This window comes from Exophiala mesophila (genome assembly GCF_000836275.1).
Source record: "Exophiala mesophila strain CBS 40295 unplaced genomic scaffold supercont1.1, whole genome shotgun sequence".
Taxonomy (NCBI): domain Eukaryota; kingdom Fungi; phylum Ascomycota; class Eurotiomycetes; order Chaetothyriales; family Herpotrichiellaceae; genus Exophiala; species Exophiala mesophila.
In genome coordinates, this window is record NW_015622504.1 from 2,077,615 (window position 1) to 2,090,918 (window position 13,304).

Sequence of the window (13,304 nt, forward strand, 5' to 3'; positions counted from 1 at the left end):
CCAATTGGCCTGCCTGAATGACCTTATGACGATTTCTGTGCCTTTCGTATTCATAATTCTGGAGGCGAACAACTCCAGATTCAGAAAATAGTTCATGTTCTGTGGTCTTCCAAGTGTTTTGAGGTCGTCTCTACTACAGTCGAGACGAAGGATATTAATCCCTATATTTGGTCTGAGTTCCATCCGCCCGTGTCAGCTCCAGCTCAATCATCAGTTTCTTTCTTCTTCGCCGTTATCAACTTTACGATACTCATCTTCTCGCGCAAAAGCAAACATGTCAGAGTGAGTTACACCTTTTCCTTTCCTTTTCGCTACCAGTAGCATCTTTTTCTAACCAGAGTCAAGCCTCGCGGACCTCGCATCTAAACTCTTCCATGCCGACTCAGATTTCCACCCTAAGATTCTACCAACTGAGAAACGTGTTCGCGGTGTATTGAACGGAGAATGGATCTTCGACACGGCAGAAGCGCTTATGGTTTGGGAGGTCAAGTGGTTCCCGTCATATTGGATTCCACGAAAAGACATTCTCCCGACCGCCAAACTCGTCGACGATAAACCGATTTCTGGAATCCAAAGCTCGACGTCGAAATTATACGTCGGCGACAAGTGGGTGACCACACTATTGGTGCCGGATAGTTTCAACTCACCTTTGGCCGGATATGTCAAGATCGAAGCCAAGGCTCTGGACGCGTGGTACGAGGAACAGAGCGAAGTGCTATATCATCCGAAAGATCCATTCCATCGCGTCGACATCCTCCCGTCCGGAAGACACGTTCGAGTCGAAGTAGAGGGAACGGTGTTGGCCGACACCACGGATCAAGGCGGTGTTCGTGCTCTTTTCGAAACGAATTTTCCAGCACGTTGGTATTTGCCCCGCACTGCTATCAACTGGTCATATCTCCGGCCTAGTGATACAAAGACTGGTTGTCCGTATAAAGGACAGGCAAGTTATTATGATGGTGTTATTGGAGATAAAGTGATCAAGGATATCGCCTGGTGGTATCCAAGTCCCATCATGGAGAGTTATGAGGTTACGGGGTTTTTGTGCTTTTATCCTGACAAGGTTACGACTTTAGTGGATGGGAAGGATATTACGAAAATCGGTATGAAGTTGCCAGTCATTGCGAATCAGGATGATGCTGACATCGGTAAGATTCGTCCAAGTCACAAAAATTGTGATTGTTGAAGGAGATGGGGATTGATGTAGGTAAATAGTACTAGTTGATGGTTTATGGAGACATGTTACTGTCGTATATGTTCATCTACTTACTATTGTAGGTGAATAGCAAAATGCCATTTAATGATCCTTATGGATGCATTCAACTATCTAAACTGTGAGGATGATGTCGAGAGCATTCATCAAAAGTCATCATTTAGCCTTATTGTGTATTTTACACATGCAGGTAGCGGTCCGGTTGTAAATTCTCTGAAGTATCGCTCAGATCTTATAATGTGCTTATTAGGCCTTCCACCAATTACCTTTCCCAAGGGCAGCCGACACAAACGCCTACGCGTGCTCTAAGCAGCCCCGTGCCCCCACCACCGGAGTAAGATAAGGTATGAATACTGTACTTACAGAGTACTGTGCCGTTAAGAGGCGCCTATAAGGTGTGTCAAATGCCCGTCCAAGTGGACCCTAACGATCATCCCTTATCATGATTCATCACCACCATTTGTCACCGGATCTGAGCACAGTTCTAGAACCTCATATCATACTTAAAGTCAATAGGTCCCTTGTCATTATTTGACTTCTCTACATTCATTTCCGTCATACCAGACAGGAGCCTGCTTCTACGCAGTGATAATCAATTCAAGATGGATGCCTCCGAGATGCCTGCGTCTCATACTTGTCTTCTTTAACCCGCGCTAGTTCCACCTTTACAGACCATGACTGGTAGTTGTTGATAAGTTTAGATATTGTGGAATTGCCGCCTACGAAATTTCCAATATGAAGAAGGAGCAACGAAGCAAGAAGCCGCGAGGCTTGATAACGACAAGTGCAACCGCAAATAATCGTAGAGACCAAAAAGAACAGGTACGACTAACGGCCCCTTCTCCTTGTCAGTGACTCGTATAGTCAGTCCCACCGTCTGCCAGAGTTCGACTTGATTGACCAGACAAACAGGATATCATTGTCACACCACAAACCAACCACGACCTAGTCGACTTACAAAAGGAGAACCACAGTCTTTCTATCATTGCTAGTAATGACCCTTCAATGGCCCAGCTCCTAGCAACCCTTGAATCCACCTCAATCTCCAAGTGTAATATCAACTCTACCAGCATGAACAGCAACCATAAACCAGCTCAAGACCAAGTCATGGACCAAACCGACTCTATCAGCCCGCAGGATGACCTGATTGAGATTCTCTCCACACCCGACCGTGGACTTGCAGTCTTTGCCAGCCGCAAGATCAAGGCAGGTAATCTGGTGTTGGCAGAACGCCCCCTGTTACGCCTGTCAAAGGAGGAAGAAAACGACTCGGACGCCATTGAACGCGAATTCAGCAGACTGTCACACGCCGACCAGAAAATCTACCTCAAACTCTTCGATGCTCAAAAATCTCGCATGACTCGTGTCACCTCCATCTACTACAGCAATTGCTATAATCTCGACAGCTTCCGACCCGACGGCAAAGGTGGCTCTGCTGTCGGTGCAATTGCCAGTCGTTTCAATCACTCGTGCGTTCCCAATCTCCAATTGTCGTTCAACTTTGACAAGAATCTCATGATGTTCTACGCCATCCGAGATATTCCCCGAGGAAAGGAAGTCTGTACAAACTACGAAAAGAATGTCTTTGACGCCGCCGTCACTCGTCAACGCAAGTTGCAGATGTATTACGGATTTATGTGTCAATGCGAGGCATGTTTAGGTCCCGCCAAGAACGAGTTTTGGGCAAAGAGTGACCAACGACGAAGAGCCATGTTCGAGGCCTTCAAAAGAATCCAAGAGTGCGAGAAGGGGTATACGGCATCCGCTGTTGAAACTGAGGATCCAGATCCGACGCAATCGGTTTACATCGTTGAAGCTCTAGCAGCACTGGTCAAATTAGAGAGTCTCCTTGTCAAGGAAGGGCTGAACGGAGTGGTTTTGACAAACACCTATCGAAGTCTATCCAAATGGTCCGAACGACTCCAGGATTATCCCCAAGCGGCGCGGTGGAAGGAGAAAGAAGAGATCAATTCCCTCCACGGTCTTGGTCCACATGCCTTTCGCACCATCGAGTGTGACAAGAAAATAAAAGAACTTGTCAGGAGAGCTGATGAAACCGGACAATAAGCCACATCCACCTCACAATCTCAGTGTACCAATACCTTGATGTCAGAATATCTTGTACGCAAGTAACTTTCGAGTATCATAGAAATATAGAGAATAGACATATCCTCATGGATTCTGATACCACCACAAAGCGTAAAGAAACTCAATCCCATAGTCTACTCACAATTCCTTCCGTTATTCCTTGCCATACTCATCATACCCTACCCCTGACTATTCACCAACCTATACAGCGCTTCTTCCAACTCCAGCGCCATATTCCTACTCGGGAGATCACCCATCGGCAAAACCTGAGTCATCAACGCCGCCGCAACACCACTCTCACGATCAATCCACCACACCTGATTCGGCATACCACCCCAATTCACACTCCCTTTCTTCCTCCTCCCAGGCACATCCTGAGGCGCCAGCGTCCCCGCCAGACTATGGTCAATCACATCTAAATTCCGCCACTCGGAATCCATTCCCACCCACATCCGCCCAAAACTCGTATCTGGACTATCAGTGATACAGAACTGACGAAGCGTGGCAATACCTGGAGCAGTGAGTTGTCCTCGAAACAATTCATCCACACTATCTTTCGTCAACAACGGCCCACCACCTTGCACCAGCGCCGCCAAAAGCAAAGAGAAATCGTTCAATGTACTCCAAAGCCCACCTCCACCACATGCATCCTCAACCTCCATCTTCCACGCACTGGGAACTTTCATCAACCGCTGCTGTCCAGCTCCAGCTACAACTCCAGCACCGCCATCATCTTGAATTCTCAAGCCCGTCTCCTGAACTAGCGGGACATTCCCCACCCGGCCAAAAAACTTGGTTGGATGAAACGTCGTCGTCTTTGCTCCCAAAGGACCCCAGATCTTCTCTTGTTGATAAGTATCGAGATCTTTACCTGTCAGGGCCTCGATGACTTTCCCTGCCCAGTCAAGTCCCGGTGAGTATGCCCATGAAGTACCAGGTTGAAAGACCAAGGGATGCTCGTATCCTCGGATAGTCCCGCTGAGGAAATTCTCAGTTCGGTTTTGGTACGTTGACCATTTGATCAATGATGGGTGGGCGCCGTCGTAGGCCATGCCGGAGGTATGGGTGAGGAGTTGTCTACCAAGGGGGATGGGATGGGTTAGGAAAGGTTAGGAAAGGTCTAGGAAAGAAGAAGAAGAAAGAAGAAGAGCGGCGTTCCTGAGGATACCTAGCGAGGACGAAGTTGTTGAAAAGGTGGGTGGTGGATTGGAACCTGAACCTGAACTCACCGAAGTGTAATCGGACCTTTGATATCTTCTAGTATTGGTCTTTCGACGACGGGAGGAGTACAAGTCGTATTCTCATTCTCAAATCCAACAAGAACTTTAAAGTCTTTGATCTGCGGCAACACGTTGAGAATATCATCGTCCAAACCAATCAGACCTTGCTCAACCACCTGCATCACACTGACAGCAGTTGGCAATTTGGTCTCACTGGCAATCCATGTCAATGTGTCGGCGGTTAAGAGTTGATCGTCGTTGGTAGAGCCGTTGGTTGTTGGATCGACGGTTCTGGTTCCTGAAACTCCATTGTAGATGGTTTTACCTAGAATTAAAAGACGATAGAGAGGTAAGCAACGGGGTTACAACATGGATCGGTGGGAAATGGGAGAGAAGGAAGGGTATCTTTTCTTCCAATTTGAGAGCGCTCATATACGTCAACTGTCTCCGTTTAGTACATACATACCCTTTGAGTCTACAGCCGCAAAACTCGCTCCGTGAATACTGCCCGTTTCGGGGTCTGTCCATTTCTTCATAATGGCATCGATATCAGCTGTCGTCATGATGATTTTGTTTTGTTAACTTCAAGTTTCCTCGTTTCTGAGAATCTCAAATTGATCGACGTGGAAAAGGGCATATATTCTTGGATGCTTCCATCTCAGTCAGAACAGTAACCATTCGACCGATAGCCAACGATGCTTATATACATAGTCATGGTTCTCTAATGGTGACAAAATACTATAATCGATTGGCGTGTCAATCTAGATTAGTAGGTATGCACAAACCAAACTCGAGGCAGATGGCTATCGCATAGTTGGATAAATGCAAAGACTAGAACAACCAAGACTCAAGCTAGATCTTACCATACGAGATTAGGAAGGTGAGTCTGCTATTTGAAGGCGCAGTTAGGAGCGGGGTTTCAGGGCGGATAGATAGATGTGATGTCCTTTTGATGTGAAAGATCCAAATCGGGTAGAATCGCTGAATAGGGTAGGATGGCCTAAAACGGGAAGGATTGTTCTATATATACGGAGTAGTTACCTTATATATGTAATCCAATCCTGCCTCGTGCATCGGCATAATTTTGTTCCATCCCCTCATCTAACCAACTTGAACTTGCTTGATATCGCGTGTGAAACACCATGTATTGCCGCATGCTAGACGAACGCAAGACGGACACTTCTCTCAGCCATGCACAGTATGCCATGTTTCCTAATTCAATTCTAACCAGCCTAGAACCTATTCCTAATCCACATTAAACGCAATCATGTCCAGCTGTCGTTTCCGAATAACCCTCCCAGAAATCCGCCTTGACTCTTTTTTGCCTTGGCCGCTGTCTTCTTCTTGATGACACCTGCTCGCTGCTGCATCTTCTCTTCCCTGATTGTCGGTCTGTAGTTGACTGCATTTCGACTTCCGCCATTGCCTTTGCGAATGAATTCTTTTTCTGCGCTAGCCGACCCTCGCTCCAGCTTATTGGTCACCACCCCTGTTGCTGATACTGTTTCATTTCGCCCGGAGATACTTCCTCGACTAGAATTGGTCGTTGCACGCCGAAGAAGACTGGGAACATTCGATAAGCTTCCATTTGCTGATGTGCTCGAGCTGTAGAAAGCCATTCGGGATCCGCTGCTCGAGCTCGAGGACGATGACTGGCGTAGCATGTTCAACCGGTTGATCACATTCGGTCGATTGGTCCGTCTTTCGGAATATGGTGCCCGAGTTTCACTGTATGGAGCTTCCGGTTTCTTGAAAGCAGCCTCGTCTCGACTTTGATCCAAATCATCGACGATAAAGTCGCCCAAATCATCCCCGTCCTCGGCATTTTCGTCTGCTTCCGCTCTTTTAAAGTGTCGGTCGAGATTGACATATGCTTCTGATTCGTCCTCTGAGTCAGATAGCCCCAAGTCAATCATGGCAGCCTGAGAATCTGGTTCTTCCACGAGAAACGAAACCGACTCCCGAATCTCAGCCAAAGTCAAAGGCCTGACACTAGCAGGATTTGCAACTCGGCCGGTGCCACGTCGCATTTGGTTCATTTTTGATGCTGGCGCAGCAATCAATGGCTGCGTGGTAGGGCCTTGAGCAAGAGTGGGTTTCTCCTTGCCAGTGTCAGCTTCGGGTTCGGGTTCCATGGACTGGATCTCTGGTTCTTCGGCTTGAGATTCTTCCTCAGGCTCTGCGCCATCGTTAAACCCGCCCACATCGTCATCACTGAATTCTTCTCGGTCCTCGATACTTCGCAGGAATGCTTCTTTCTTCTTATCCTCGGCGATCTTGCCAACTGCCTCGTCCTTGAGTAATGCTTGTCGCATCTTGGCAAATTCTCGTCGTTTGGCTTCTCTTCTCCTGACAGCAGCGTCTTCCTCATCGGATAGGTCAAGATCGTCGTTCCCCCGTTTTCGTCGCAACGCGCCAGTAGTAATGTCTTTCATGAGTTTCGAAACAGCTGCTTGATCTTGTTCTCGCTCTCGGTCAGCAAAGAATTTAGCATGTTTGGCTTCGTCTCCCTGGCCAATCTGTGTGTTCTCATCAATCATCTCTCGGTCTTGTTCGTTTTCTTCCTCGTCAATATCATCGTCACTAGCCCCTCCAAGACCTGCATATTCATCCTCGGATTCCTCTGCAGCTTCATCCACAACGTTCCGTGCGTGGGACCTGGACTTGTCGAATGCTTCACTTGGTTTTTTCGCGGCACGACGCATGATCTCGAAAGCTGATTCATCTTGCTTTGCAGCTTCATCTTCGTCAGACTCAGTCTGCAATCGACCTCGCCGGAGTCTGGACCTTCGTTGCAAGATAGGGCTCTCATTAATTCCTTCGGGAAGAGCCTCGGTCTCAATAGTCGAGTGCGGCTGCGGCTGCTGAGGAGTTTCCGTACCGAATCGATCACCCATAAATGGACTTAGCATGTAGTCTCCATCTTGGGTGGCCTCGAAGTGTCTTTGGGATGGAGTGGCTTGAGTGCTTGTGATCCCCGGCCCAATTGCTGGCGATTGGGGTATAGGAAATGATTGTGAGAAAGAAAGGCTCACATTCAAGGGCTGAGTTTGGGATGCTGGCTGACTGTCTGTGATGATGTCCATAGATTCCAGACGAGCAAGTCGTGGTGCCATGGGGATGTTGGGAGAAGGGAGGTCCATGGTCATCTCAAGACTGTCTTGCTCTTCTGCGTCAACTTGGCTGTCTGGGTCGGCCATTGTCGCTGCAAATGCTTGTGTGAGGCCAATCGGAAAGTCGTCTGACATTTGCAACCCAGGAATTTGCTTCCTGTGCGATTGTAGGATTGACTGTGGCGTTTTGGTTGTTGTGGGTAACGCTGGGGATTTAGGTGATCCGGTGCGACCTAGGGACTGAACCTTATCGTTTCCGTCTTTCTCAGCTGGAATGTCGTCTTCATCGTCGTCGCTCAGGACTCGATTTGTACGAGCTCTGCGGGAAACGGTTTGGCGCACATTGGTGTCCAGCTCCATCTCTGCTTCAGAATGGTCGGCAGCATGTTCGGATTCGTCTCCCGTCATGGATGACTCGTCTGAGTCGATTTCACTTGCTTGATCATCGACAAGAGCATCGACGGCGTTTGGTGAACCGGAGTTCTCGTCTTCAGATGCCTCCTCATCGTCCTCGTCGTCCTCAGAATCATCGGAGATTCCCACGTTGTCATCGTCTTGAAAGTCTTCATCCTCACTTTCATCCTCGTCGTCTAGACCATCGTTTACGTAATTCCCTTCTTTCTTGGCTGCTGCCTTTTCACGTTTCTGAATCTCCGCAGCTTCTTGTCTGGCCTTCTCAAGAAGGTCCTCCACATCTTGCTGCTCCCGCTCGCGATCTTCGGTAGTTTGGACCATGATGCCTCTCGCTCGAAGTTCTGCAATCTTCTCATCTCGTTCGCTCTTAGCCTGGAGACGTGCGGCCTTCCTTAATGTCATCTCCAGCTCTGCAGCGTTCATGGTTGATTTACGGTCCTCGCCGCCGACCAAGTGCGCCAGGGATCGGAGAGCTAGATGGGACTGCGTTTCTTTGGCCTTGCGCTTCGGGAGGCGTTCAAAGGCAGCGAATTTGCGTTGATCGCCGCGGCTGGTGATTACTTCAAGTTCGGAATCGGATTCATCTGAAGGAAGAGAACGATGCCGAGCAGAACCCAATAAGCGAGTTTTGGTCACTGGAACTGTCGCTTCAGGCAAATTCTGGGGTTGAACCTGGTTCAGACTTTCTGTAGCAAGGAGTACTGCGATCGGGATGTTTGGCTCGTCTGGGTGCGCTCGCCCTTTGCCCTTGTTTAAAGTGACGGCAGAGTCAATCTGTTGTATCTCGGTGGTTGTGTCAATCTCTGCGACTTTGTGGTCTTTATGAGGGGTCGTTTCATCTCGCAACGGACTCGTAGGTGGTGTATCGACAGGGATGTTAGCCTCATTGTCTGAGCCTGCTCGAGAGTTACTTCTGCTTGAAGAGGGCAGCGCTGCGGAGTGTTCAGTCGTTGTAGAGGATGAGAAGTTGAACCTCGCCAGGAGACTTTCTTTAGTAATTCTCTTTTTGACCTTTGCTTGGTGGGCAAGCTGCATATTTCGACTCATTCGCTGGGTTTCTCGGTTGATCTCCTCGATGGCTTTTTTGCTTGCTTTGCGTGCCGGTCGAGATTGAGTAGAGAGTTTCTTGGCCGCTTCATTGCCAGAGACATCACTATCTTCTCCAGTATCATCTGCTGGACTCGAACCACGTTGTCGAATAATTTCTTCCTCCCGGTGTTTCAATTCTTCTGCACGTGCAGCCTTTTTGGCGGATTCTTCTTGTTCTTTCTCCATTCTCTGCTTTCGATGCTTTGCAACCAGGGCTAAAAACTTAGAGTTGCCTTTGCTGGTCGAGGGTTGTTCAGCCTCTGATTCCGACTCTTGTGGTCCAGGCCTAACCAAGTCCTGTGATTTGGCAGGTGGCGAAGAGAACAAAGACGAGGGGGACATTCTCCTATCGCCATCAACTTCGGTGTGCACTGGGCTACTTCTCCGCTTGGTCAGTAGCCTCCTTCTCAATCGTGGTTTCGTTGGAATGTCTTCGGTGTTTGACATATTCGGGGCAACTGAATCGGATTGTATCTGCGAAGGTGGGTCTTCCGACTCGTCACTCGCGTCATCATGGTTCGGATTCAAACCCTGCAGGCGAGCAGCAAGTCGAGATCTCGGAGCAAAAGGTAGAATGTCATCATCATCCAACTCATCCTCGTTGGAGGGAGGTTCTGAGGCTTTGGTAGAGAGCGGACGAGCTGCTGCTGGAATGCGCGAAACCCGATTGGGGCTCTGGCGGTTCGCGGGCTGTTCCAAGGTTGAATCAGCATCCGAGTCGGTATCATCGAAGCGAGCCAGAAGGGCTTGAACTTTGCGGCTCGGAGTGAGGGCAGACGAGTCTGGTAGTGTTGGCGACGCCGAAGGAGAGGGCGAAGCTGCTGGAGAAGACATTGTGCAGATTCCTCGGCCAGACAGCTGCTAGGGATATGGATCTAACATGCTATCACGAAAATATGAATAGACGTGGAAGGTCGTGAGCCATGGTTATGAAGTTATTGGTGTAGTTACGAAAGGTGCATGAAGGTCACGGACTCATGACGCGGACGCGCCGCGGAAACCGCGACGCGATCTGCCAAGACCAGCAACTGTACGCAGGGCAGGTGCGGGGGTGTGAATTGGGGAAGGAAGTACCTGGGTCCCTATGCACCTTCCTTCCCTGATACACTACTGCATCTTCATCTCCATACGTAGAAAGTGACGACTAATGAATGTTTACCTTTGCATTTTACCCTTCCTCCTCCAATGGCCATTGTGTGTGCATAGAAATGTCATGCTATTTAACAGCCACACGTCGACCAAGCAGCCGCAGCCGCATTGGAGGTTCGACATGAAAAAGACAAATGCACGTGTGAGGTTGTAGGCTGGACTGTAAAATCAAGATTTGCTTTCCTCTATATAAACTTTGCGCTTCAGTCATAAAGCCAATGGCAATTTACTCTAAGTAGCTGGCGGCCCGATCGTCGGAGTCAGGTTATTTCTCAAGGCTTTTCAAGTCAAGGATCTCCCCAGGAAGAGTGTGCGATTTCTGCCTAGACAAGACGTACTGTGACAGCCTTTCCGTTCACTGCTTCCGCTCAACAGTGTGTCCAGCCACCGCTGTTTCTCCAAAAAGGTTGACATCTGTTTTGTGGAATTTCCTGGCGCTGACTTTGCGCTCGAATAGAACGTCCAACTCTGCAAAGGTACGGCCCTTTGGTTCAGGGAGTCGGAAGTATGCCCATACGGTGCAGAGCAAGGCACTACCAAACCAGACAAAGCCAGAACGGCCCATGAGGTTCCACGCGGTGGGATTCACTGTATCTGTTAGCTTCTTTAGCTTCTGAAGCAGCTGCTCAAAACTCACGCATATAAGGAATCAAAAATCCAAGCCCGATGCCACAAAGGTTGTAGAGGTTTCGAGCAAGAACAACAGTCTTCTGTCGCAGCCGTGTCGAAGGGATTTCGGATACCAGGGAGTCTGACAAAAGATTAGCACGAGTCTATTCCAAAGTGGAAAAGCCTTACAGCAAATTGGACCAATAGTGAAATCGTAGATGAAGGTGAACAGGAGAAGCATGGAGCCAGTTGCCCATGCTGCAGCGATGTTGATCTCGTCCACGTTTCGATTAGTGGCATTGGGTGCGAGTGAGATACAACCAGTGATAAACATCAAAATGCAAAGAGCGGCCAGCCCATAGACGTAAAGTGTGCGGCGGCCAACGCGAGTCATGGCCCACCAAGCCAGCACTACTCCAATTGCGCCAAGGGCATACTGGACCAGAGCCATGGTATAGGCATGCGAAGGGGATAGGCCAGCAGCGTTGTAGAAGTATGATGAAGCACCCATAAGACCGGAGCCGCACAGATTTTGGCACGCCCATGTCAGGCAAGAGATTTCTGTTCGTCGCAGGTCGACGCCACGGAAGCAGTCCAAGTAAGATGTGCCCGAGCTGATCTCTTTTTCCAACTCATTGGTATGGATCATCATGGCGACAGCCTCATCGGCATTTGCATCGGTGCTATTGCTGGCCAGTCGAGCCACAGACCGTTTGGCTTCTTCAATGCGGCCGACACGGACAAGCCACCAAGGCGACTCTGGTGCAAGAAGAACGCCGATGATGATGGGAATGGGCCACACCCACTGCAACGCAAAGGGAATGCGGTATAGCCATTCGTCATTACGAGTCTCAAACATGCCTTTGGTAACAGCGCTGGCTAGCAACTGCCCAAGAACCCAGCATAGATTGACATCTGTATTGAATTAGCTAAAATAAGGAAGAGCGTGAGGACCGACTTACATGTTGTCAGGTAAGGCCGAAGGACAGTTGGACAGATTTCGGTAGCATAGGTGACGGTGAGGGTTTGAAAGACTCCAAGAGGGAAACCCATCAACAGCTCACCGACCAACAGCATAACGATGTTTTTGGCGAAGAAGAGAAGAAAGACCACGGCGATTACCCAAAACATGCTGCCGACCATGACTTTTTTGTAACCGAATTTGTCTGCGAGGATGCCTGTTGCGAAAAGACCAAGGATTTGACCAGACTGCATGGCAACACCGAGACCAGACTGCCAGGGTGCTGTGATGTGCCGAGATCCATCAGCCTGTAGAGTGCCAAAGCGTTGAATGAAGACCGGGGAGATGAAGAAAGACCCAAGGATCGTAAGATCATAGCCTTCCATGATGATGGCGCTGGAGAATACAATAGACCAACCAATGGCTTTGGGATAGGTCTTGATACCTTCCATCAGGGTCATGGTGCGTTCTCTAGCTTCGGCGTTGGATGCATCTTCGATGATGTTGGAGGAAAGAGTCTTTTCCACAGTCCCAATATGCTCGACTGAACCTCTGCGGCTGGGAAGATCTATCGCCGAGGGTCTCCTTTCGGAGCTGTCGAGCCCCTGTTCGACATTGTTGGACAACATTGCAACGATTAATCAAGTAATGAGGTCAAGATGGTGGTGCTGAAGACGGGAATGTGCCTGTCGAAGTTGTTGCTCATGATTCTAGAGGGCAACCCACGGGGTATTTATCTCTCTCCATTCCCGCTCATTCCATCACACGATGCTGGAGCATATTGTGCGCAGCTACATTCGCTCTATCCCATCGAAGCTGGCTTAGCGTTTGATGTCTCGCTCTTATCGAAATCTTGGAAAACATGATATCTGCGAGGCGCATACCTTTCCTGGAGCGGACCCATTCTAAAGATGACCCCAACATATCTCCGCGCCTCCACCCTTCCCTGTTGCGGGAGAGTGATATGGAAGAGCTGCAGTTTCAAATGGTTGGATTTGCTCTCAATGAGCGCGGCTGAGCTATAACGACGGCAGCAGAGATGGATCTGCGGATCTCACTGGTAGTTTCTGGTTAAGCTTCAATTGGCGTGAGCATTTCGTCGTCATTGAAGCTCAACCGCGCCCCAAGACTTGCCAGCGCTTTAGATGTGAGTCTTGGTACTATGCAATAGGATGTCAATGGCGCCATCTACATGATGGTTCTGTAACATGTCGCTGAAACCAGACAGTCTGCATGCTCGACTCCACTCATCAAGAGTGACGCCAAGGGCAGAGAAGTGTCCCTCCCCTTGAAAGAGCGGAGGATTAAGCCAAATTGCCAAGAGCCTTCACTGGGCCAAGACATGACCCGGACGATTTGAACGAGCGGAGTCCCTCTTGAGAATCTCCGAAAGTTGTTGCGAAGAAGTGTTTGCAGGATCGTGCTTCATTTCAGCGAGGGATGATTTG

The 13,304-nt window shown here is 49.1% G+C and overlaps 3 protein-coding genes across 4 annotated transcripts; 2 read left to right on the forward strand and 1 right to left on the reverse strand.

Moving 5' to 3' along the window:
- Nucleotides 1-19: 19 nt before the first annotated feature.
- PV10_00665 lies at nucleotides 20-1,339 on the forward strand. Of its 2 annotated transcripts, XM_016364774.1 has the most exons (3): nucleotides 20-282; nucleotides 346-1,103; nucleotides 1,154-1,339. In XM_016364774.1, exons 1-3 carry the CDS (start codon nucleotides 95-97, stop codon nucleotides 1,177-1,179), a joined length of 972 nt encoding a protein of 323 aa, XP_016228423.1. In that variant the 5' UTR covers nucleotides 20-94; the 3' UTR covers nucleotides 1,180-1,339. The 2 variants fall into 2 exon arrangements, with proteins under 2 accessions (XP_016228423.1, XP_016228422.1); XM_016364773.1 differs by having other exon boundaries at nucleotides 346-1,339.
- Nucleotides 1,340-1,774: 435 nt separating this feature from the next.
- On the forward strand, nucleotides 1,775-3,324 carry PV10_00666 (uncharacterized protein). Its single transcript, XM_016364775.1, has 2 exons — nucleotides 1,775-2,035; nucleotides 2,126-3,324. Exons 1-2 carry the CDS (start codon nucleotides 1,949-1,951, stop codon nucleotides 3,278-3,280), a joined length of 1,242 nt encoding a protein of 413 aa, XP_016228424.1. The 5' UTR covers nucleotides 1,775-1,948; the 3' UTR covers nucleotides 3,281-3,324.
- Nucleotides 3,325-5,709: 2,385 nt separating this feature from the next.
- Nucleotides 5,710-9,971, reverse strand: PV10_00667 (uncharacterized protein; the record flags this gene model as incomplete). Its single annotated transcript, XM_016364776.1, has 1 exon — nucleotides 5,710-9,971. One exon carries the CDS (start codon nucleotides 9,969-9,971, stop codon nucleotides 5,787-5,789), a length of 4,185 nt encoding a protein of 1,394 aa, XP_016228425.1. The 3' UTR covers nucleotides 5,710-5,786.
- Nucleotides 9,972-13,304: the final 3,333 nt, after the last annotated feature.